Consider the following 26,639-nt stretch of genomic DNA (forward strand, 5'->3'; position numbering starts at 1 on the left):
AAGAGGATTAAGGTGGACTAAAGGAAACAACTCCTTGTAGGTTTTTTTCTTATAAAACCAACCTTTCTCTTCCCCCCCAACTATAAACAACACCAAAAAATCCCTAAATGGGGATTTGGAGCAAGAGACGTTAGCAGTAAGGAAATTTTCCCAAGGACCGGCTTGAGGACTGATCTTGCATTGTTTTCAGTAAAACTGAAAACACGTTGGGATTTTCAGATGAAAATTTGTGGGGTGTTGTTGGTACATGACAACTGAAGAAATACATGTGCAGAACATGCATGTGGAGCATGTTGTTAGCTACAGGAAAAAAAAACAACACAGTAAGACCATGCATGTCAAGGCTAATAATAAGTTCTTGGGAGACAGCAGAAATTCTTGTTGTCACAGCACAATTAGCTGGAAAGAAAAGCAAATGAGAGCTGAAGATGTTAAGGGGAAGATATTCTATTAAGAATAAGTTTCAATTAAGGCATTGTACAAAGTCCTTCCTGCCGAGATGTCATTTGGAATATTACATGTACTTCTGCCTACTGTATTCAAGAAACATTGATTTAAGCTGGTTGAAATTCAAAGAAGGGAATAAAGAGCCTTTTATGAAAGGGCAGTAGAGAATTGTTTCAATATGAGGATGAGAACTAATGGATTTAGGCTGGCTAAAAAAAAAAAGCTCTTGCCTCTTAAAGTGAGGCCATGTGTCCATTGTTTCCCCCCACCATGCCACTGTTTTCATGGTAAGGCATCGTGTGGTCACAGGGACCGTATGAGATGGCAGCCCGTGGTAGGGGACTGGGCTTGATGTCTTCGAGGTTCCTTCTAGTCCTGTGTGAAATGGGATGAGACTAACTGAAAAAACAATGCCCAAACCACCAAATATCTATCAGTGTAACGAGTTTGTGACTTGACATGAAAACACGTGCACCTATTGCATAATTTTAAAATGGAAAATTTTATGTTCTGTTTTAGGTGCGATTTCATGATTCTAGTTTTGAGGTTAACTAAATCCCACTGTACTTCTAAGGACCAAATTTACTAATGTAATTTTGTAATTGTGTTATGTAGTGTTCTCATTCTTGTGGATAATGTGAGGTAGTACGTATACCTTTTCAGTTGTTAATAAATGAAAAATATGTATTTTAAAGTTTCCAGAATCACAGAATCGTCTAGGTTGGAAGAGACCACCAAGATCACCAAGTCCAACCTCTGACCTAACACTAACAAGTCCTCCACTAAACCATATCTCTAAGTTCTACATCTAAACGTCTTTTAAAGATCTCCAGGGACGGTGACTCAAGGGTATCTTAATCCCTTGATGGCAGTTAACAGTTGAAATTTCACTTTTGATAAACACCCTCCAAAATAATTTTAACAATTTTCAATAGTTTTGTGATTTAAAACTACCTTTACAAATAAACCAAACGGATATTTCATCTGTCACCTTCAGTTATCAACAGTATTGGGTTATGTATTTAAAAATGATAAATCAATGTTGTGAAGATTTTTTTGGGGTGTGTGTATGAGCAAGGTCAGTCAAGTTCCTAACAGTAAGTGAAAAAATTTATTTGAACTCTTGTCATTTTTTTTATCTAATATAATGCCGGGAACAGTTACATTCCTAAAAGGTAGCATATTTAAATTATGTTATATATAATTTGTGATAATATTTTGTGTGTTAATATTTGAGTGATAATATTTTCATTCTAAGTGTTAAAATTTGCCATGGCAGTTTAAAAACTTCTTTATCAGATGTCAAAAACAGGATCATTTACCAAATGCAGAAATTTAGGATTTTGTGAAATTAATTTGGACATAAGAATGTTGATGACTGTATTTGACTTCTGCATAGTTCAAAACTAAGTTTTATCTGCAAGAATTTCTTGTAGTATTTTGACTTCTAATTTTTCTCTTCTGTTGGTTCTGTCTGATCTAAAATTTGCTATAGTATGTTTAATTTCAATTTTCTTGATTTTTTTCTTGTTTCTTGTTTTTTTTTCTTGTTTCTTCTTACCTTATCTACTTGTATTTCCCCAACATACAGGTAGCTAGGGTAGTTGTATAAATTACTGTGGAGAGGACTGTTTGTGTATCATTTGAAAGAAAAATTGTCTTTTGATCAAGCTGTGCAAATAAAAGATAAATAATTCTACAGAAGCTGAAAAACTGCGATTAACAAGCAAGCAGGAAAAAAAACTTATTTCAAAGGGAAAAAAAGTCAACTTATTTCACAAGTGGGGAAAAAACTGATAAGCTGAATGAGTTTTCTGTTTAGCAGCTGTGTCTGAAATAAAACTAGTTCATAGATTCCTTGTAATTTTACGGTAACTTAATGTGTGGGGATTTTTTTTCCCCTGTTTGTAGTTGCCCTGTGGTCACCGGTGTAAAGAGATTTGCCATTCAGGTTGCTGTCCTCTGAACTGCAGCCAGAAGGTTAAACTCCGATGTCCTTGTAAGAGACTGAAAAAGGTAAATTTTTACGTTACTGCTTTAAGAGTGATGCATTTCCTTTGCATGTTCCTAGGTTTGTGTGGATGGATTGTCTTTGGTGCAGATTGGAATAGTATCAGTTACTGAAGTAGAGCTATAACAGTTCACATCAGCTGAAGGTCTGGGTGGCACAATCAAAAGATTCTACGGAAAATATAAAATCCTGTTAGCTCTAAAATATGTTAGCTGCCAGACTTATAATACTTCTGTCTTCAAGCACGCTTGAATTTTTGTAGCTCCACTGAGAGAACAGTCAGATGATCTGGAGTGATTTAAGAAGAAAAAGCACATTTTCCTGAAGGTATCAGGAAAGCTTATAATTACAAAAGTTGGAACAAGCACAGATGTTATGAATCCCTAACTGATGTAATCACTTATGGTTCTCTGCAACACTAAAAGCAAATAGAGGCATCAGTGTCCTTAGCTTTTAACAGAGGTAAGGGGCAAAGCAATGTAACAAGTTCATTATAGCTATATGGCGTTATGAGGGGAAGAGCAGAGGCTGTTGTGAACTCTTGGCAAATACTAATGACTTCATGAAAACTAAAATGACTTAGTGACTTAACTAAATGACTTAATTAAGCATGGTTAAATTATTTTTCTACACACAGTAGTATACCTGTGTATTTAGTGTCTGCAGCCTTCCATGTGACCTTGAAGATGAGGAGAAACAGAATTTAGTATCTAATAATTACAATTGAATTCTCCTCTACAGAAATACTGGTCTTCTGCCCACATATGCTACTGTTAATTGTTTATAGGACACTTATTCCAAGCTGCCCTCCACATATACCTTATCTTGATGGTGAATAGATGATCCAGGTTTACCAGAGGAACCTCAGTGGTTCTGTTCTGCTGCCATCACCTGAATTTCCTTTCAAAACACCCGTCACTATTAAGACAGGCCTGTCACCAACACTCTCCTAAGAATAACTGTTCTTTGCTTTGAATGGGCTGGTTCTAGCCTTTTCCTGTACTTGTGCTTGGTCCCACTTTTCTGTCCTTGGAGCTTGCTACAAGAATTAAGTATTGGATTTTCTAAGCTTTGGAGATCAATATCAGCCTTTCTTAGCTGATTTCTTATCAGAGGAGTCATTGAACCAGCACGACCAATATCTGATGTATGAGTTCATGGTTTGAGTGTAAAACAGGAGGATTTTTTTCTTCCTCTTCTGGTGTTGAAATTAATGTGGCATCATGACACTGTGCATATGGAAATACAAGGACATATAAACCACTTGAATTTGTAACCCTGACAACTTATAGCAGGCCATATTCTTAACCATCTCTTCAAGTGTTTTTTTCTTTTACATGCTTGAATTGGTCTGAAGGATAGTTAGGTTTCAAAAAAATATTGTCAAACTGTATCCATACCCTAAAAAAAAGTTTAAAAAAGTGTCTTATTCATAAGTTGCATTCTTATTTTTTTGTTTAACATCACATAAGTAAACTTCCGGGGATTTTTTGTATGCATTATGAAAATTGAAAACTTGTTCTGCTTATCGTCAAAATTATGAAAACCAGTATAGCTTCTTTTATGTTAGCATGCTTTCCTGCAAAGTCCTTCATAGGCTAGTAATACGGATAATAACAGTTCTGTCTTCTTTCTGTGTTTTTTTTTTTTTGTCTTCACTATTAGGAAGGGGGAAGGGGAGGAAGTGAGGGAGATCTTCCCATGACCAGACCTTGCCCTGTAGTCTCAGCCAGTTAAGAGAATGCATATGAAGTTACTGAGACTCTGAATGGTAACTCTTTATACCAGAGTTCACAAGGTTATATTACTTTGTCTTAAATAAACAAGCAGGAAAAAAAAAAGAAGAGAGGAAAAATTAAACTGAACTGTTTAAGGAAGACAGAAAAGGACACTTCAGTACAAAGTTGCAGGTTCAAATAATATTTATTCATTAGCTTTATTCTCTGTGTAACAACAGTTTTAACAAATAAGAATGTTTTACAGTTATTTTCATAACAAAATGAACATTATAATTCCAATTTTATATAGGGAAATGGGTTATAAACTACTGAATTTAAACTTAACAGGAAGTACAGTGCAGCAAGATACAAGAAGGCCAAGTTTCACTGGAATGTGATGCATTATGCAAGGAAATGAAACGGAAGGCATCTGAGGTAATGTATCCGTTGTAGTTCTAATTTATCCTAATTGCTTTGAGGAAAGTTGGAAAAAATGAATGCGGAATTATTTTTTCAAGACAATACCGGCAAGCGATACAATGTAATTCAATGTGTGGTTTAATAGCAGCTACCTTTTCAGACTATTAAATTTGGCTTAGTGGAGAGAATTGCACTACTTGTAGACAGTGCTAATTAACTCAGTGAACTCCTGTGTTAAAATAATACTTTTTTTTTTTTAACATACTTTATTAGAACTGGAGCTTTCCTGTTCTGCTGAGATCAAGTGCAAGTCGTCACTGCTGCTGATCAGAGCTGTAGGATAGGGCCAACCACTTCACAGGACATTTAGACCTGCTTTTTCCATTTGAAAGTTGGTCAGATTGAGCACTCATGAAGTATGTGATCTTGTCACACACTATTATCCTGTACTAGAAGTATGGAGAGATTTCAGCAATTGCAGCATGCTTTTCAGCCTGTTATAAGCAGGGCTACTCTCCAGTTCTTCTGTTTTATGGAGTAAAGAAACTGCTGCATAATCTCACTTAGAGGGACAGAATATCGACATTGCTTTTATTGGCCTTTTATGGAAACATAAAGAATTGGTGCATAAATTGCTTGGACTTCATCAGCTAAGCATTAGATGTGATAAACATACAATCAAAAAAACTCAGTCTGTTGAGCAAGTCAGAAGTCAAACTGACTTCTGTCTGCTTCTGCTCAGAATTTTGGGATTAACAAGCAAATTCTAACATACCATATAGACCAAATCCTACAACTTTGAAAGCAGCTTGAATGCTAAGACTCTAGAAATCTCAGCAATAACAAGTCATTCCAGTAAGAATGTGGAAGTGAGTTCATAAGACGTGGAGTGCACTAAAGCTGGGTGAATTTATAAAACCCTACATGAACCAGAACACAGGAGCACATTTCAGTGTGGTGCAGCACACTGTCAGCTGCTGTCTTGCATTAGCGGATATTATTTCCTATTTCTTGCTCATGCTATTGCATCCTACTAGGAGGAATGTTCTAATGCAACAAATTCAATTTCAAATGTACAAATTTCTACTATAAGCAATGCCACAGATGCATTGTGTGGTGTACCTTCTTCACAGAAGAATATGAATTTCTTTGTTTTGGGTTTTTATATGAAGTTTGATTAAAATTCTTACTAGGCACCTTTTTGCAGCCTGAGTGGACTTGCAAATGACATGCTAGAATGATCTCCTATGATATGCACTTGACAAAATCAGTTTATTATGTCAATTACTATTTCATGTGTCAAGACTGTTAAAATTGCAGACGTTTACAAAAATAATGTAGTTTGCACCATTGCAAAGCGACCATCAGTTTCCAAAAATGAAGTGTATTAACTCTTAATAAATTAACTCTTAATGTATGGCACACACTGAGTATACGCACTTCTGAGGAATTCAAAGCATCTCTTACTGTACATTTTTTTAAAGAAATAGTTCTAGATTTTTTTTTCCTGCACTGGTTATAGTGGATAATCTTCCCATTACCTATGTATCTTACACAAATATAACCACACCAGTACAGAAGAAGCTCTTTTGTTGCTTTATTCTACTTTGTGGGTCACTTTTTTCTTTTGGAGCTGATGTTCTGCCATTAGATGGCAGTGAAATACCAGGAGCATAGTTGTGCATTTTTTCCCCACACCAAACTCTCCTGTTTCAGATACACATGGCTGTAAAGATCTTTTATATGCTTTTGTAGAGAGATTGTCATAGTCTAGTTTAATGGAATTCTTAATAATATTTGATATGTGGTTTAACAATCTATAAAATTGTCTGAAAACCTGCAAATATGACTGTTTCATTGACCCTATCCTTAGTACGCACTCTTTGAGCTACAGTGTTCTAAAGCGTGAGCTACTGTGCCTTCTGCTTAGCCTTCAGGAGTTCTTGAATTGCAAATTGATTGGAACAAATTCCATCTGCAAATCACATTGGGTCAATTGTCACTGTTAGTATGCATATGTTAATCACCTACTTTTCACCTGATGAATCTGTTATGTGTGTTGTCTTTAGATGAAGGTACTCCATCCTGTTGTCCTTTAAACGTGTTCAGACTACACATCTTTTTGTTATTGCAGGACCAAAACTGAATGCAGGAGCTAAGAGTCAAGTGCATCATGTGTTCGTATTTTAATGTGTTTTCTGTACCATTTTTTTCCTCATAATTTGTGGCGTTTAATTTGCTTTCTTGAACAGTTCAAAACACTCATATAGAAATATCAATTTTAAGTCCAAGATTTCTTTTTATATGAATTTCTGATGGTGGAACACATTTAATTACATTCACAGTTTGCGTTGCACCGAGGGCATTAAAGCAGTTTGAGTATGCATTATTCAATATATGTCATTCAGCACAAATGTAGAGGCTTCCTTCTGCTCTGTTAGTCAGGAAGTATTTGAACTACTTGGAATGAAATTATATATAAGAATTATCTGTATGTGTACAGTGTACTGAATTGAGGATTAAGTTCCTGAAAACTTACAGTGACTTTCTTAGGGAATTTCTCCTGGCTGTTTGTGAATAAACTTTTTTTTTTTCTTCCCAGGTTTTATATTTGTCAGTTGAGCTTGTCGAGTTAGTTAGAAGTTCACTTTATAGCCTGCTAGCATCCATTATATGTGTTGTGGTTTTCAAACGTGAGTTGATATAGCTTCTTCTTGGAATATTTTGTAATCTGAATAAGTTCAGAGCTCACTTGATTGATGTTTTGCTTCCTTTTGCTGAGAGCTGTTCTCTAAAGTGTAATTATGAGAAAATAGGTTTAGCTGCTTTTTTAACAGTTGCTTATCACTTTGTATGTTTGAACAGATAAAAGAGGCAGAAGCTAAAGCTGCTGTTGAAGAAGAGAAACGAAGACAGCAGGTATCAGCCTTTTTTCTTCCTCCTTTACTAACCTTGCACTGTTAGTACATCTGTACCCATCGTGAGAGAATCAAGAAACCTAAATTGGTCTTTGTCCTTTAAGGTCTGGCAGGATGCAGGGTGTATTTACTGCAACTGCTATCGCTGGTCAGTGTATGTTGTCATCGTAATCCAAGAAGCTTCTGTGCCAGCTACCTGGAGACTCTAATACTAATCTTATTTCTGAAATTAACTCTCAACTCAGTTAGTGGTGACAGGTCAGGTTTATCATCTAGAGGCTACAGCCTTAATGCACTCCTTCCAACAGGCGTATATGCCTGTGCCAGAGCATTTGACATAAAGTCATGTTCTAAGAGCAGTGTGTGGTGTCTGACTCTCCTTTTACTCGTTTATCAAAACAGTTTTATGTGTTACTTGTGTTTTCACCTGGATTTCACATTCCGTTCTTATCACAGAGCAGCAGCTCATCCTCTGCTTGAAGGGGGTGTGGAAGACTTACTCACAGGAGCGATCATTTTGTACCATTCTCCCAATCTCATTAGGACATTCCTGGGTAGAGAGGTTCTCTGTGGGTCACAACTTCAGTGATGCATACTTTGATTAATTGCCCAGAGGAATTACTGAAGTGTTATGGCTCTTTACCAATGCTCTAGCAAGGCCTACTTTTGTTTTTCTTACAGGAGTTTCTCTGCCTCCCATACTGGAAAAGCATGCAGTTATGTGCCTAGTGTCCAGGGGACCAGGCATTGCTTTGTGATCGTCTTGTAGTGTTTATTGTTACATTCATGCCTCAACTGTCTACAGTGTTGATCCCGTGTTCCTTCATACAACTCATAGACAGTTCATCTAATTCTTTTGTTCTCTAAGTTGGGTTTGGAAATGTTACTTCCTGAGCTTTGTTCTGGAACTATAGCATGCATACAAAATGTTTGAAGCATTTTGTTTAGGTGGAGATAATCCTTAAATGACAGAGCTGCAAGCTGAATACTGAAATGTACAAATGGACTTTTACAGAGAACATTTGTTGGGCGAGAAATTCAAAGTTGCTGGTTCTTGTATTGTCCTGATTGCATTTTCATGCATTCCAGAAGTCATTTTTCCATTCACTAATGATTTTTGCGTCAAAAACACTTAACTTAAGGTCCCTTTAGTGTAGCAGACTTACTCCACCAGCAGTGCGTGCAACATCATTTTTGTCTTGATTGTTCAGCAGGAATTGTTTCCCTGCAGTCACTCCCCCATTTGTTTTCGTCTTGTACATTCACTGAATAGTTACAGTCCAGCAGTACCATATATGACAAACACTTCTGCATACGTGTTTTGTGATGGACTGTGACTTCAGGGATAGAAGACTTCACCTATATGTAATCAAGCCTATTAACAGGTTAATTAATAATGTCCAGCTGTATAGCACAATGGCAAAGAGTATTCTAGGACAAAAGTAACTAATAAATAGGCTTCAGAACTGCACACAAGTAATACCAGCTACTGCTGCCTTTTATCTAACATTGATTCCTTTCCAACTTGATCTCATAATCCACCATCTGGTGATGCATGTTGGAGCACACCACTGTCATGGGATGCTGGGTCACATTATACTGAATAAATGCTCTTACTCCCTTCTGAAAAAAAGTGTGCACCTTGTATCATCTTCCTGATCTCATTAGCACCTTTTTGTACAGCCAGTTCATCTGTTAGTCACAGCTTCTTGAGACCTCTTTTGATTAATACTACAAACTCATTAGTGCTCTGGTAAGTCTGCAAACTTCCATTTTGGTGTTTGCTATATTTGGAGGCAGTTTCTGCTTATATCACTTACAGATGGAATCACTTGTTTCTTACTGGAAGGGGAGGTGGCTTGGATAGTCTTCTCGTCATGGCCCTAGCAGCCAAACTTTCCTTCTGCTTCCAATTCAGAAGCACTGCTTGAAGTCAGTTTTCACAGTTGCTAGAGGTAGAAAAAAGCTCAGTGCTTTGATTATTTAGCTACTCAGACCAAGCTCTCTGTCCCACTCCAATGTAAAAGATTTGGATAAATTCTTGAGCTAATTTGTAATAGTCAAGCATTTCAGTTCTGAAAGTTGGGGTCTCAAACCTGAATTATGATGTAATGAATTGTATAAAAGTTTTTCTCCTCTTTTCTTAAAGAAAAATGTTTTAACATCTCCTTAAAAGTTAAAAAAGTCAACCAACCCACCCCCATATGTAAAATAATAATTAAAAATAATGCAACTTCAGGATATATTCCTTTTGTCTCAATAGTCCCTGTTGTTTGCATTCATTTAGCTACATTTTCCCATGGGGCTGCTGCTCCTTTCAGTGCAGGGAGAATGTAAAGGTTAATGCACGAAGGAGCAAAATGCAGCACCTGAGCTACACTAAACTGCATGGTATCTGTCAACAAATTAGTTTGAGTATATAGCTCAAATAAATACATTTCATTTTACTTTTAATGCATCTGTACACAAAAAAAAAAAGTTCACACTAAATAAAAAGCTAGAGCTTGTTCAGTTTGGAAAAAAATAAGGTAGTCTGAAGGCTGGGCACCAGTATTACTTTATTGTTCAGAGATCACTGAGGTGACACTTTGGGAACGATGAAAATTATATAAAATCTGTAGGTAGCTTCAAGGATAGTGATTGCATCTTTCTCATTCTGTACCCACGAACCTTTGTTCGTTCTGTGTTTTGTTTTTTATAGTGTATTTATTTTTAGCTGGGTTTTTATAAAGATCACTAGGAAAGCAATTCAATACCTGTTATATAATTGTTCAAGCTCTGTATTTTAGTTCAGATTACTGTAATTCATGAAGCACTTCATGATCAGAAATACATAATAACTGCAGAAGCCCAAAATTTTATTTAGCATCTGTGCAAAATGAAATATTTCCAAATTATATATAAATCTTAAGAACTCTGCACTTGCCTCCAGATTTTGGATTTTGGAAAACTGTTTCATTAAAATGCTTCACTTCTCTGAAGGAGGATTAGCTACTTGCAAGTAATCTCGTTTCAAAGAACAGGCCGTAGAACTTTGTCTGAACTTTTCTCCCATCTCATCAGAGAAATGCCAGTTTCTGCCTTTATTAGGTACAAAGTAATAGGCATTAAAATGGGTCCCTTCCTCCTGCTAATAGTGGTATCTGTCACAAGAAAGGAAGTAAGATGCACTTTGTGAAGCTCTGACAAATATTTGCTGTCAGTAGAGGAAGACCAGACAATCTTGAGCTCCAAAGGGAAATTATATTTACTCGAGTACTTCTCTGCCCATTTCCCAAAACAGACCTATTCTTGTTTCTTTAATGCACCTATCTTATTGTCTAGGTTCCATTCTTCCTGGCAGCATGGCTGTAGCCATCATGTAGATTTATTTCGTTTCATAGACAGACTTTGCCTGTTTGCTGTCCACATTTCCTCTGCTTAAACTTTGCACATTTTGCCCAGCCAGTCCTGGCTTGCAGTGTTCTGCTTCTCTGATGTCTCTTCTCTCTTTCAGTGCATCTAGCATCTCTGCTTCATGTCTCCTTCAACTCTACTAAAAATCTGGATAATTGTCAGAGCTTTTCTGTTTCTAGTCTGTCTCAGCTCTCCCAAAGAGCCTCTTTTGTGGTCTTCCTAGCAACCAGATGGCTCCAGTGGTCCTTGTTTCTCCTCACTGGAGTCCAGTCCCAGTCTTAAACTTTGTTCCGCATTGTATAATTCCAGTTTTTCAACTTCATACTTGAAAAAGTTTTGCCTTGAGTTGATATCCTTTTAAGAGGAAGTGTGTTCCTAGAGCTTGAAGAGGGGAGGAAGAAGGACCAGAGGGTCCTGCTGGGTCCTTTCCAGGAATGACACTGGAACTGCTGTTTTGGGTAGAAGCTTGGCATTGTTCTTTTTTCCAGTTGCTTTGCTTCTTTCCTGGGCATAAAGGCATGTGTCTTATTTTGCAGGGTGCTATAGGCCTATTATAATATTTTTATGCTTTGGTTTAGCAGAGTAGATCCTTATTACAGGAGGGAGATCTTTTAAGATTTCGGCCTATGCTTTTACATATGTTACTTTAATAGCTTAAATACTTACAAGTGCTTTTCAGTAATGGGGAAATAATGTATTTTTAGCCAATGCTATGGAAATAGCAATCTCATCTTGGCTTAATATATTCAGCTTGAGACAGAAATCTCATGTGAAACTTCATTTGGTTGCATTTTTGCAACGCTTTATAGGGAACTAAACAGTGGTGTAACACTTGGAAGCAAAGTGCTTTGTTACCATGGGATATGGTGCTACTATCTCGTCTGTAGGAGATGTGTAACTTCATTGGCTGCTAGTTATTTTTATAAATGGATTTGGGGAATGTTATTTAAAATCTGCACGTTTCCTTGTTTTTAATCCTGATGCAATGCCAACTACTTTTGGTTTTCTCATCTAGGCTGAACTGGAAGCTTTTGAAAACAGATTAAAAGGGCGAAGAAAGAATAAGCGGAGAAAGGATGAAGTAGAAATTGAACAGTCATCATGGCAAAAATATAAAAACCTCATTATGCTGCCAGTGTTCGGAGTTGCTGTTGTGATGATTGCATGGCTCATGGTCTACAATGACTGAAACAACTCAATATTTAATATACCTCAGTCAGGTAGCTATTATTCCTAGAACGTTAGTCTGTGTGTAGCAGAACCTAATATGCGTAGATTATGTATGTATACTATTTGCCAAGAAAAGTGCAGAGGAGGGAAGAAATGTCACCTTTTGTGTCATTACATTCGCAGCACAAAACTGAATTCAGACACTGAAAGTAATGAAATAGTAAATCTTAGTCTACACTGAAGTGCTGATGTAATTTGTCTGAGATCCATTAACATCTGTTCTATTAATATATTGAGTTACTTTTCCATGTCTCCATTTCACAATATTAAAAATAGCTTAGTATAAAATGCTTTCTTGAATATTTGTTTCCCATAAAATCAATTCAGTGTTTTGTTAAAAATCAGCGTTCTTAAGCTAGACCTTCTGTTCTATCACACAGTTTCTGTGCTTCATGCCAGTTTTAATGGTAACAACGAATGGGGAGCTTTGGATCACTTGTTTGAGTATTTTGTGGCCTCGTGTCAAAACTTTGTTTAGCGAAGGGAAATGTGAATGGTCTTTCAAGTCAACTATTACAAACAATAAATTGGGCCCCCTTGCAGACTGAGTGACTTTGTTTGTTTTTCCATACCTGGTTCTCCTCAAAATCAAATCAACTGAAAACTTAATTCAGTGGACAGATGCATATCCTGAACATGTGTTTGAAGTACTTTCAGGGTACGGAGATATGTTCTTACCCCTGCTTCTGTAGCCAAGAGCAGAAAAGCAAATTGAAATTAAACGTAGAGCATCACTGGAATATTTGTACAGATAAATATCACATTTGAACATTTGCATAGATGTACAAAAATGTAAAGTGGTTAAACAGTGTAACAATACAGTTATGTTTTCCATCTGGGTGGCTAGCCATCTAGCTAACCTTTAAAATATTTAAATATTTTATTACTGACAGTTTAGAATGCCTTGCTGTAGAATATTGGTTGGTAGAACTGCAAGGTTTACATGGCTTCAAGTTAAAAGAGAAGCTACATCATCTCAGCAGAGGGGCTGCAAGTTAAATCTGAGGTGTAGGGGGAGAAAACTGAATTTTTAAATCTGTGTTGGAAATCTCATACTGATACTTGAGCAACCTGGGTAACTGGAAAGTGTTTACGAGATCCTTCAAAAGATGAGGTACAAAGCTGGCAGCTTGTGGAGTTCTGTTTGTGGGATATATTCCCCCCACAGCACTTTTAACTTATTAAAAAACATTGCAAAAGCAGTGGGACCATTTGTGTAAAGTAGCAGAGAAGATTGCAGTTTGTTTGAAAGCTCTTTCAGTTAGTTTTGGCCCACATGTGAAAGGACTCAGTACCAGTCTGAGCTGAAATCTGAATGTAATTAAGGTTCAGCAGCAGAAAAAGAAAAGCTGCAAAAGACAGTAGCTTTCAGATTGCATAGACTGACAAAATGAGGGAAACGGTTTCTTTTGAATTTTTCACCTAAGTTGGTGAAGGATAAGAGACATGAAGAAAAATTGGCAATATTTAGCATGAATTGGTGCTACTTGGTAGATTTTTTTTTCTATTGACTTAAAAAATGTATACTAATTCTGTCAGGCTATTAGTATGTAAAGCTGTAGAATTAAAATTGCTGTAGAACTGAATTTACAGCAGGCAATCACAGTTGTGCGTCTACTGAATTCTTGTTTCCTTGTGTAAGGAATAAACTATTTTCTGTATTGTTGCTTTAACTCTCTTCTAAAATAATGACACCTGCGAGATAATTCCACGTTGTAAGTGTTGTTTCTTTAACCAAGTGAGGTGATGCTATTATGGGAGAGCTTAGGCCTGTAATTCTCGTGCCACTGAAAGAAAAAGAAAGGAGGTTTTTATTCAGGTGAAGTAAAATGTGATCTATTGTCCAAAAATACAAAAAGATACCTTTGTAGTTGGAATATTTAGGTCAACGTGAATGAGGCCATTGTGGAAACAGCTTTTATCTTACGTGAATATAACGCATTTTTCTATTTACTGTAAGATATTTCTTTAAAACAAGTACAATGTAAAGTTTCTTCCTGCCTCTCTGGCAAAGAGAAGAAATCTCTCTACAGAGCTTTAAAAATGATCTGCACTTGAGTTGCATGTTTCAAGTAGTTCTTTGTGTTCTTTTCCGAATATTTTGCAATGTTTGTGTGACATATTGGAAAGGAAAAGACTTGCTTCTGATTGATTGTCTTGATTATAATAAAGCATACAACTCCTTAAAATTCATTCCGTTCATACATGTGAGTGTGCGTGCAAGGATATTCTCTTTCTTAAAAGATGTGTATCTCTCCTGAACCTCACATATGTGAGGCATACCTATTTTTGAAATGTTATTCAAAATAGTTCTGGATATCTTATCCAACCATCTGAGTCATTTGCACTCTGTTGGTCTGCCTGCTGAACCAGATATTTGTTTCTTGGCATTAAAAAAAAAAGTGTGGGGGTTCAAGCAATCTGCGGTTTAATAAATCACTGGCTTCTATTTGTTGTTTTTAAAAAAATTATTTCTACAGTTCATTTTTTGCCTTTGTTTTTGGTTGGAGCTCCACGTGTTGCAAGCATGACAACTTTGAAGAAAAAGGTATGGATGAAATCATCTGTTATTCAGGATACAGGAAATATTTTGAATATTTCAGGTATTTTGAATGTTAACAATTTACCAAAAAAGTGTATTGATAAATATACATTAGAATAAATGATATAATCTGACCTGATGTTGAAGGGAAATTATAGAGACAAGTCTGATGATGAGCATACTGTGCATTCAGAATATTTAGTTGCATGTAAAATGAAAAAATAACAAAACTTCCAAGGGTTTTTCCTGATTCTGAATGCATTCTAGTAAGCATTCATCTTTTTGCTGAATTAAGGTGCTTACAAGTTGTCAATATTTTGGATTGGAAACTCCTTGGACAGGTTTGTTCCCTGTAAGAGTAACATGGCCCTTGTGTATGTTCATTGAATGTAAAAAACAAGTCATACAATAAACACATCCAAAACAACTTGAAAATTTGTTTCTTTCTGCCTAGTATCATAAAGCAGCAAACTTTTCTTGGGTAGTAACGGCTGATGTGCTGAAATGGAAGTTTTAGGCATGCTCTCTGTTCCCCTCTTTGGCAGGGGTAGGTTTTACTACTCAGATGAACGCTGAAATTACTTAATCATGTTCCTCCATGGTGGTACTCTGATAATTGTGAGAATGGGTCGGTGAAGCTGATTAAGATAAAACGAATGGGAGTGGATGTAGCAGATGATATTTTTTGGCCTCACAAAGGGACATACAGCTGATTTATTAGATGCTTGTCCTGACTGTAACTACTAGAGTGAGAAATGTTACTATGCAGATAACACCAAAATTTGTTCATAAAAGCTTCCATGTGTGAGTGTGCCTTTAAAGCACTGAACTCTGAGCACTTGCCATCTCAGTAGTTCTGGCTCCAGAGCCTATCTTAGCTGCTCTGAGCGGGATGTGTCTGTGCTGCAGAGTTTGCTCAGAAGGACGTGCTGGGGCCGGGCAGCAGAAGCTTGAGGTGTGTGGTGGCTGCTCTGGTGCAGGGCTTAGGGCAGAGTGTGCTCGCGTGGGCAGCCCCTGCATTGCCCTGGCTGTGGTTTCATTTGCTTCAGATATCCCTCTTCTGCGTTGGTTTCATCCCAGCTGTCATGTATGGACATTTAAGTCGCTCCCTTTTCTTGCTTCGTGAGTTTATTTTTGTGTCTGCCCTTCTAATTAAATCAATCACTGTAAAGAAGGGTAAAATGAAGATACTGTAGCCGTCTGTATTTACTAGGAAGGGAAATGCGAGATTAAAAATAGAGAAAAAACAGATGAGGTCAAATTAGCTATAAGATAGTTAGGCATACTTGCTTCTTTCCACTAATGGTAACATGTTAACTGAATTAACTAAATTTATACTCTGCATTAAAATATTTATAGGCTGTTCTACCAGAAGACAGATTTCTGCTAGGGCTAATGTATCAGTAGGGACCATATGCTGGGGGAGCTGTGGCTTAATTCAACCAAGTATTATTTAATCTAACTAATTGTTCTTTGGGCAATGATTTCCATAAAACCACCAACAGCCACTGAACTCAGTTCAGGCTTTTTTCTGGGTGCTGTGCACGGGCTGAATGTTGTGGCTACAAACCAGCTGTTTGACTTGCTCCCCAGCTTGAGGGAATGGGGATGGGATGAGGAGGAAAGGTCGGGTTAGGGTTTGCAAGTTGTTACTGCTGAGGAGAACACAGCCTCAGTCCGAAACCAAGCTGGCCATGGATTGCACCTTTTAGTTCTCAGTCTTCATTTGTTCTTATTGTGATTTTTGACAGGGCTAATGCTGTAATTATGAATTATGGCTCGATTCCCCCCCTTTTTTTTAATCAGAATTACAGCCCAAAGTGTTCTGCACAATGTCCAAGCTGCGTAATGTATAAATACTCTTGCTTCTATGTCTTCTTCCATACTTCTTTTATTTGTGCAATTGTTTAAAAAGAGGAGGGGAAGCACAAAGCCAAACCAAACCCCATTGTACTCCCTCCTGAGGTGACTTTGGTTGGGTAATGCAGGACCGAATTATCACGAGCAGCAGTCAGTTATGCACGGTGGCACCCCAGAAGCACGAAATGCCCCCTTTAAACTTCACACACGAATGCAAAGTGACGTGACCTAAATCCAAAGGTAAAGCAGTAGGCAGCTGGAAAAGAAGCTGGCGAAGAGCTAGGGGGAAGCGTTTGCCTTGAAGTGCGTGTCTCTGTGTGTGTATGAGCGGTACAGGTGCAGCTCCCGGGGGGAAGGAGCGGGCTGCGGGTTCCTCGTTTTGGGACGGGAGGGCTGGGGAAGGGACATTTTGTCCCTTTTGTTTATTGAGGGCCCGGCTCGGGCTGCCCTCACCACCTGAAGGTTGTCCCGAGTGGGGCCGGGGGGGGCACACACCGTGCCCACAGCCCCCCGGGGAGGGCTCGTAGGGGCGATGCGTGCCCCGCGGGCTGTCCCCCGGCTTGTCCCCAAGGGATAGAGCCTTTGTGTGGGAAAGGGGTGGGGATGCGGCGGCTTTCTCGCCGAGGTTTGTTATTATTGGGCGGAGGAGGCGGGAGGGGGCAGGGGGCCGAGCAGACAAAATGCGGAGCCCCCCCACCCCGAGCCCGGCAAGTGTGTGTGTGTTGTGTGCGGCTGAGGAAGGGAAGCGCAGGGGGCAGGAGAAAGTGGAGAAGCCCCAGCAGCAGCAGCAGCAGCAGGAGCCCCGGCATGCTCTCCATGCAACAGTTCCCTGCCCTGCCGGCGGAGGAGGAGCGCTACCGGCAGGTCCTCGCCGGCAGCCGGGTAAGGCGAGCCCCCGGGGGCGCTCCCCTCCGCGGGGACCGGGGGAGGGCAGGAGGGGAAGCCGGGGGGCTCGGGGCGCTGAGGAGAGCGGGGAAGGGGCGAGCCCCGCTGCCAGCGCAGCGCTGTGCCGCAGCGAGGGGAAGGGGCAGCGCTGGGAGCCAGGCACGGTGCCGGTGGCGGTGCCGCCCCGCAGGACAGCCGGCGACAGGTGACAGCCTGCTGCTGCCCGCCCCGGTGCAGGGGTGCAGGGGCCGTGCGAGAGGAGAGCTGGGGGCTGGCGGGGTCGCCAGCTCCGTGCCATCCCCTCAGCGGAGCCCTCTCGCAAAGGCCGGCGGCGCTGATGCTCCCCTTCGTCCCCTCGGAGCCGGGAGGAGCAGCGCCCAGCCCGGCGGCAACAGGTCCGTTTGGGATCTGCGGCAGCGAAGTTTGGGATCCACATCCGTAAGGACACCCCCCCGACACACGCACACACACCCGCAGCCACCCACGGGTGCGCGGAGAGCTGCGTGAGAGCCGGCACCGGCCGGCCCTCCCGTCCTCCTGCCCCCCAGCAGGTGCCTGCCCCGGCGGGGGTCGTGCTGCCGGAGGTAAGGGGGGGGCGGCTGGTGCCCCCCGGGACGGGACGGGACGGGCTCGGTCCCGCTCCCCGTCCGACCCCGGCTCCGGAGCCGGCTGCGCTGCGACCCAGGCGGTGCGGCAGCGGTGTTTAAAAGTTTCTGCATGCGGCAGTGGAGCTCAGCGGTAGCGTTTCTCCGCTTGATTCAGAGTCCTTGAATGCATTTCGTGGCAGACGATTAATTAATTAACTTTTTTTTTTTTTTAAATAAATATATTAGCAGTCTGGCTGAGGTGGTGAAACTCGTGAAATCGTGTATCCAGAGCTTTTAATGCGCTCGTGGGGTCTCTCGGGAAGGCTTAACTTTCAGCAGTAAAAATATGGGAATGGATTTTTCCATATGGCTGCTTACATCCTTCCCGTGTTCCTAAATGATGGACCATTAATGTACAATCAATTGTCATTCTTAGTTTGTTTTTTGTAACGTTTGCCTTAGTTCGAGGTCCCGTTGTACACCTCTCAGGTACTGTGTCTTTTGGGGTATAGGCACCACTGAAGGAATATATCAGGGAGGTCACCTAAACACCTGTAAAGTTATTTAGGCTACAAAGAATCATGGACTCATTGTGCTTAATTTGTGGCTGGAAAAGTTGGTGGCATTGCCTGGATGTCTAGACAAGTAAGTTCTGTAGGAAGGTGTATGCTCCTCTGGTGGACAGGAGAGTCCCAAACACTGTCCAAAACTTAGAAAGAAAATGCTTGCGATTGTTTTCCCCTTCCCCTGCAGCCATTAATGGGGGTACCCCCACAGCCTGGCTCTCCTGCCTGGAGGGAAGTGATGAAGCTGAGCCCTTCAGCCTCACTCATCATCTTCACTCCACACGCATTTTTAGTGAAGCCAACTCTAGGTTGGCTTCACTACCCCAACTCTTGGTTGGCTTCACCACCCCAGCTCTTGATGATGGGGTGGTGAGCCAGGCTGCACAGCTCAGTCTTGTAGATTAGAGGAATCTTCTTGTGCTCTATTGGTATCTGATCAGCCCATCAGGGCAAAACATGGTTTTCCTTAGTCTTTTGGAGCCTGGAACTATAAAGTGTTAAAGAAAGCATTTACTTCCCCTCCAAACGTCTTTGTTGGCACTCTGCTGTGTGCCTGTGGTAGATAACTTGAGCATGTAGTGAATCAAAAGCATAAAATAGTTTCAAATGCGTCACAATTGGAGGCGTTCTATAAAACATGCACTGCATACTGGGCAGTTTAATACATCTGTATTGTTTAGCTGTTACTTATATATGATTTCTGCAGATACAAATGAAAGCCAGGACTGTAAACTGTGCCAGTAATTATTTAAAAATGCAGACTTACTTGAATGTAGGAGCTTTTTATTTTTTTGCTAAGCTGATATAGATGTTTAGGTCTTAGCACCCTGCTCCCTTGAGGAACATTAGTGTCCTGCCGTTATACTGTGTCCACGTATTGCCAGACACATAATTTCTTCTCATTTGCGTGGCCAAGAGAGGGGTGCTTTTAGGAGCTGAGGTGGATAAACACCCTGACAACTCATTTACCAGCTGGGGAAGGGGCTTTTGCAGAGAAGGAGGGATAGGCAAGGTAATGTGAGGGGCATTAGACCTGCTAAGGAGTCCCAGCAACTCCTGCTCCCCCCACCCCTCAGACAGGCTAACCAACAAATGCTGAACTCTAAACAAACCCTTTGTACCCAAGCAGAAGCCCGTGCTGCCATCGGTGTGGCTGTGGCCTGTGGGGCTCTGAGTTGCCACGCTGAGGCCCAGCTGCAGCAGGGTCAGGCCATCCCAGTACAGCAGGCACAATACAGGCACCGAGGCACTTCCTTAAGGGATGGAGCTGTGACCCCGACCAGAATCAGGAGACCATAGACATCAGATCTTCTGCTTTCAGGCTGAACAACATGACCTGTGAGGCACTTACACACAATGGCTCTAAAAGATGGCAACCACTGTGACATTGTGTGGGAAGAGTTGAATCCTGTCAGCGTGTCAGGTATCGCTGGCAAACGTTTACAGGGCCAGAGGAACGCCTTGATTCTGAATGTCAGCCGGGGTTTGGCAGGGGTGGGTGTCAGGCCCCTTGCAGCAGGGCAGTCCTACTCATGCACTTGCATACAGCCTAGGCCCTTCTAGTGTAACAGCTGGCCACCTCCTGATTTTTAACTGCCTTCAGGACAAGGCAGGGGCAGTCTGATTGCAATTTGCAATACTCATGTTTCTACTCTGTTCCAGTTTCTTCCCCTACCAAAAAGAAATGGACCTCATAAGTGACAGGCTGTGTAAGTACAATTCTCCAGCACCATGGAAAAAAGGCTGATTATATCCCCTTGTGAAGTGACTGGTTGTCAGAATAAGACACAGAAAGCTTAAATCTTCCTCAAAAAGGTCTTCACACACAGAACAGAAGTGGGGGGGAGCAGGAGTTTCTCTAAAGGCTGTGTCCAGACAGGCTCCAGCTTGACTACACTCATTCCCTACGTATTTTTAATTCCTAGTTAGGGTCATTTTTTTGTCACGCGAGGCTATGTAGTTCTGCCTGGAACTCCCCAGAGTCCAGGTCTGAATGCCAGGGCACAGCAGTCCTCCTCCACTCGCCAGTGTCTCTAACTGAGGGAATGAGTAAGGGTGAGCTGAGTCCTCACCTCCCCATGGGCTGCCTGAGGAAAAGCAGGGAGAAGGGGGAAGGAAGAACACCTGGGCCTTACCTAGGTTCTCTGCACCCTTGGTGCTTTGGCCGGCCTGGGCTGCGACCTTGTCCCAGGCTGTGTAGGGCGCTGGGCCCAGGCCATGTAGAGTGCTGGGTGACACACCACACCATACCACGGTGCTCGGGGTTTCCCCTCGCCTGGCCGTGCCTCTCCTGGCTCGCAGCCCTGGGATGATTCCGATTGCATCCCTTCTCTCCGTCCCCCGCCCCTCTATAAATAACTCCTGCTGGGCTGACCTGCCAGATTACCCCGGCAGAGTGGATCCCCTGACCCGGGCCGCCTGCAGTGGAAAGTCTGAATGCAAAAAATACCAAAATAAAAATAGTGCAGCTGGACAGCCCCGCCGGCAGGTCCTAGCGCCGGGGCCCAGTGACTCCCAGTGCCGCACTGACCCTCAGGCACCCTGCCTCGGCCCTGTGGGACACGGAGAACTTTCCCCACCTGCTTTAATACCCTCATCTCTTTTATTTTTTTAATTATTTTTATTTTTTTCTGTCTCTTTTTTAACTGTCAGAGAGAAACATATTTAATTTCTGCTATTCTGTTGTGGAACAGCTAGTTCCCTTCCCAGCGATGCTTTTAATTTCAGCTTGTCTTTCTGATCAGCAAATGTGAAAGAAATAGAGATAATGATTTAATATCCTAAATGTAAAAATAGTAATGAGACAACAATCAAGCAAGGACTCGCTGTTTCAGAAAGAGGCGAGAATCTCGCTGCCTCTGAAGTACTGCATTTGGTTGCAGCTCATGTCTACCATGAGCAGAAGACTTTCCCTGAAGGGACAGATTCTCCTCAGTTGTGCTTTGAAGCAACTGTAATTTAAAGAGATGCTTGTCATTATTTATATACGCATATAATTGATATGGTTTTATTTCTGGTAGTTCTACATGCAAAGTCTGAATATTTGGTGGATAAAAGCAGCAGTAGGTACCAGGATGAGTTATTTGACCATTGCTGTGCCTTCTGTTTTGGAGTGTCCGTGTTTCAATCTCCTGGCCTACAGTGCCCATGGGAGCACAGCCTCCTTGGGATATTGTGCTGGGGTGACCTGGGCTCACAGCCAGACACCCAAAAAGCCACTTGCCTGCTGCCTCCATCGTCCAGTGAGAAGGGGGAGAAAGGAGGAAGAACAAGAGTGAGAAAGCTCATGGTCAAGATAAAGACTGGGAGATCACTCACCAATTACCATCATGGGCAAAACAGACTTGTGGAAATTAATTTATTATCAGTTTATATAAATACTTAATTACTGGTTCAGATACCAGGAAACAGAAATGAACAAACAAAAAGATGCAAATGTTAAAACACTTAGAGAAAACACCTCTCCTCCTCTGTTCCCCATCTCACCTTCCCTCCAGACTCCTTTCCCACCTTGTTACTGCTGCAGGTTTCACTCAGTCCATTCAGTGAGGCTGTGAGAAGTGCATGGGAGGTTTGTGGTCATAACATAGTGGTTTCTCACTGCTGCTCCTTCCTTCCTACTCTTTCCCTTAGCTCCAGCACATCTTCCACAGGCTGCAGGCCCTTCAGGAATATCAGCTCTGCCATGGAGCACCTCAGCCTCCTCTGACCTTGGTATTCGCACTGCTGTTTCTCTCTTTTTGATGAGGTGGTGGTCACCTCATCTATAACATCAGCTTGGGAAAGTATGTTCACTCAAAACTGACCACAGTGGCAGCATTATTCCATGGATGTCTCCTCCCCTGCCCATCTTCCTTGATCCTCAAATTAAGAAGGGATGAACTGAATCCAGCTGTCCATCAGTTCCTTTTCACCATCTGTGTCATTGCAGTGGAACCATTGCAGCATCTGCTGCTTTGTGTATCGTGCAGTTTATAATTTTCTCTTTATTAGTGTTAGTGTTGTTGCCAGCATAAGGTAGTTTTCAGCTTGTTGTCCTGTAATGAAAGGAGACTGAAAAACAGATACTGCCAGAGCTACACTGGAGCGATGATGTTTATCTTTTGTTGATTCAAGCCCTGCCCCTCTTCACAAATAAAATGTTTCCCACAACAGTAAGCATTCTGTGGGATCCCAGTTTTTGCCTATGTTCTAAATATATGCTTATTGCCTTTTTAATTTTTTTTTTTAAGAGAAGACACAAATTGAGGAAATTTTCAAATCTTTTCCTCATAGAATGGTGCACAGCTCCTATAAACTTGTGGGAAAGAAGACTGTCAGGTTGCATCATTGCAGGTGCTCCTGCAAGCTACTGCTCTTTCTGAATTTCAAGGCTCACCTTTTCTCAGAAAAGAATAATTTTTTATATTGAACATTTAAGTCATCTTCACCCAATCTTCAGAGGAAAGGAAGTGAGGGTAGATACAAGTATCTTTCTTCAGGAATGCATCAGACTGCATTTATTCCAATTCGTGTTTCATAGCTAAGAGAGAGTTCAAGCTTGATTCTCAGTGGGTGGTGCTCGTGCTTTGGGACTGGCTGGTCAGTCATTGTCAACGTGTTTTTCCCTTCCTCTGTTCCTCAAAGCTGCAACACTTGGTTCTGCAATATATAGGACCTAGGGTTTTAAAAGCTAATGTCCTAATCTTTTTGATACCAAAGAGATTTAACTTATCAGTCATTTAATAGTAGTAGCAATTGCCCAGATTGGCATTGCTCTTCAGCTCAGATTGCTCCTAGTTTCAAGCCAGCCTACTGTAACTCCAATAGTACTGAAAGTTACTTGGAAGCATCTCAGACTCAGGCAGCATTTCTAGGAAGCAAGACTTTCATTTTTTTTTCCCTTTCTGCCTCTGAATTAAGCAGTAAAAAGATGAATCACTTGCTCCTTGCATTGTTCTTCTCCTTAGGCTTCAGAAAACAGTCAGGGCATTCTCTTGGAAATAAGCCCACTGAGGAGCTTTGTATCCCAGGTCTCTCAGACCTGCAGCGCTGTATTCATGTAACACACAGTGTGTATGTGTAAAGTACAGTGATATCTTCTCTGGAATTCCCTAGTCCAATGGCGTGACATGGACAGTTGTCCATTGCTCCTGCTTCCAGTGCCACCCTTTTTGCTGGGTGGATTATTTCTTCTCTGTTAGAGTGGTCACAGAACCAGAACCAGCAGGATGTAGAGATTATAGATGCAGAACATCCTGGCAGTTGACAGACTTTCCCCAGCATTTTCCCATTTTCAGGAAGAAATACGGGCAGCTGAGCCCACCTTGCCTTAGTAGCCTGTGCATTCTTCGTGTCACACAGTGCCAAGAGACAGACACTGCTGAGATACAGGTTACTGTTCGGAAGATGTTAATTCTGTGCATGTATGAATACTGTATGAATGGATAATATATCTGAAAGAGTATTGGAAACAGTAGAGTGTGTAGCTATCTTTCCTTTTTTTTTTTTTTTTTTTTTTTTCCTTGCTAGTTGTTTTGTGGCAACTGTGTAACAAAAGAATTCAGTAGTAAATGCCTTTTTTCAAGCATAGGTGTGTTCCTGCTCAGCCATTTTAAAGGTTTAAGTTTAAGTAATTCATACTGAATGAAGACAAGGCTGGAAAAGAAGTGTCAAATGATGGCTGAATGTGCTTAGAAGTTATTAACAATTCTCCTTTTCCTTACAAAGCAAGAGTATATGGAATAGTGTTGCTAGCGGCCTGGAAAGGCTAGGAACCCAGATGGTTTTGATTTGCTTTTGCCTCATCATAGATAGGACTATTATGTGACTCCTATAGATTTCCAAAGAAAATGCGAATGGGAGGAAAAATGGTATGTATTCTAGGGATGACATTAAACTGAATAGTCCTAGCCATAAATACAGTAGAATGTTTCTCTTTTGACAAAATAATTCACCAGATTTATTGATTCAGTGACTTAGATGGAAGTTTTTGTTCCATAAATCCTTTATATTTGATTCTATATGAAAGCCATAGCCCAGAGCTTACACCAACCTAAGTGCCTTGTTAACCCACTTAATCTTGAGTTTTCAGTTTCAGTTTATTGTTTTGTAATTTAGACAATAACAAATAGTTTTAATCTCTAGTCATCTCTTTGGTTATTTCTGTCAAGATACCATGGTAATTTCAGAAAACATCCTTCTCTTTCTGTATTTTCCCCACAACGAAGCAAAATGTTCAAAGATGAACATGTTACTGAACAAAGTGGCATCCCATTGAGAAATGACTGACTCACCTCTACATTTATACATAGTAGATTATCGACCTCTGAGACATTGTGTGATTCCATTTTCATCTTTGGGAAGAGGACAAATAAGTATCTAGCTACAATGAACAGATGATGCTTTGCTTTGACTCTAAACTGTGTCCTTCCTTTGATTAACGCTGCTGCTCTTATCCTTGGTCCAAGAATCAATATCTTTCTATTCACAATTTGGAAAAAAGTCAGTAGTGTAAAGTTAACTTTACCCATTAAAATCTAAAATTTTAATTTCTTCAAAACAGAAGTTTAAAGTGTGAGAATAACTTATACATTTTAGAGAAAAAATGAATAAGAAATACATGGAACATAAGGAGACAAATGCTTTGAAGACAATTCCTGCCATCTCTCTACCTTGTGTCCCAGCTTAGTGTCCAATTAAAATCAGATCATTGAAAGCTTATGATTTAAGTAGGTTAAATAATTGTATAATGAGTAGCAGGCATGGCAGATATATCACATACTGGTCTCCTTCAAGTTCAGAAGTCTGAACCTACTGATCAGGTATTAATAGAAAAAAAAAAAGAGGCGTGTCCACTAATGAGGTCTAGTTGTCTTTTTCGGGATGGGGTGTCTGGTAGGTTTGCAATGCAGGCAGTGATTAATCACTGAATGTGAGCCACAGGGCAGGCAGGGTTTCTTTTTGCCCCTTTCTAGTTTCCCAGGCTTGAAAACTGCTTTCAGGAGAAGGTTTTCCTCTAACAGTATCCCTCTACACCCTGATTTTTTTTTTCCCAGAAATTTTTTATTGGCACAATTTAGACCATTAAGATTTTTTTCTTTTCTTTTCTCTTGGCTTCCAGTTTTGCTTTCTGGTGCTAATGGCTCTTGTGCACCTGCTTATTGAATTCTCAGCTAAACAAGAACCTGAAAGCAGTATTGTCAGCTTCTCCACTGCCCATTGAATCGTGATTTTCAGCAAGATTGTGGCTTTCCATTGCTGCTCTACTTGCTTAGCAAGACATGATGCAGTGAACATGTGGGTATCCAGGAAGGCATTAAGGTGGTCTCTGTGTGTGTTCAGAAAAACAACATGCCATTGTTTAAACCTTCACATGGGTAATCTCTGCAAGCCCTAGGAACTTGAAAATGAATAAATCCCAAAGCATAAATTCTGCATTAATTAAAGATTAATTTTGCTGCTGCCTGCTGAGGTAGGCTGAATGGATACTCATGTTTTGGTATTGAGAAATACCAGATAACGCTAACCATACTCTGGTTCTTAAAATGAATGTCTTCTGCTTTAGTTTTTAGAAATCTTTGATATCCTCCATATGTTTACTGAATCTTGCTTTGGTTGTGTGGCATAGCAACATCACACATCTTTGCCACCAGCTGTTATTAATAAAGAAGTGAGAGCTTGGAACTGTAGTTTGCCGTAAGCTCAGCTATTTCTTAATTTTAATATCCCTGAAAATTCAACAATTCCATTGTAAACATGGGAAATATCCATTGTAGTTGTAAGTTTATATCAGTGAAATTTATAAACAATAGTAAGTATGTGCAATATATAAATATGTACCACAAAGTGGAGTCATTATTCAGCAGCACTTCTTTTGAAAAATGAAGGGATTCAAAGGCATTACTATTGTAGAGGCGATACTGCTGTTCTCTGGTAGTGATAAATACCCTTTATTCTCTCCTCTAATTTATATTTTGAAGCAGGGTTGGTACTGACTTTATATGATGGCTAAATGGTGTGTCTAATTCTTGTTTTAAACAAGGCAGAAGGCAGTTATTGGTATCAAGCCAATCCAAAA

General features: G+C 40.6%; 2 protein-coding genes across 6 annotated transcripts in view; both read left to right on the plus strand.

The window, feature by feature from the left end:
* Nucleotides 1-15,117, plus strand: part of NFXL1 (nuclear transcription factor, X-box binding like 1) — a 42,585-nt gene extending 27,468 nt beyond the window's left edge. For both annotated transcript variants that reach the window (XM_083835943.1, XM_083835944.1), the window contains exons 19-22: nt 2,359-2,463; nt 4,525-4,611; nt 7,462-7,515; nt 11,926-15,117. In XM_083835943.1, the coding sequence (XP_083692069.1) occupies nt 2,359-2,463; nt 4,525-4,611; nt 7,462-7,515; nt 11,926-12,099 (420 nt within the window). In that variant the 3' untranslated portion in view covers nt 12,100-15,117. The remainder of the gene's footprint in view (nt 1-2,358; nt 2,464-4,524; nt 4,612-7,461; nt 7,516-11,925) is intronic.
* Nucleotides 15,118-16,510: 1,393 nt separating this feature from the next.
* The window catches only part of CORIN (corin, serine peptidase), a 134,388-nt gene continuing 124,259 nt past the window's right edge, over nt 16,511-26,639 (plus strand). For 2 of the 4 annotated variants that reach the window (XR_014584357.1, XM_083835942.1), the window contains exon 1: nt 16,511-17,424. Coding sequence is in view for 3 of the 4 variants with exons in the window: in XM_083835942.1 (XP_083692068.1) it covers nt 17,146-17,424 (279 nt within the window). In the remaining variant the exon portion in view is untranslated. The remainder of the gene's footprint in view (nt 17,425-26,639) is intronic. The other 2 variants (XM_083835941.1, XM_083835940.1) reach the window with 2 other exon arrangements.

This window comes from Anser anser (genome assembly GCF_964211835.1).
Source record: "Anser anser genome assembly, chromosome: 4".
Lineage (NCBI taxonomy): Eukaryota > Metazoa > Chordata > Aves > Anseriformes > Anatidae > Anser > Anser anser.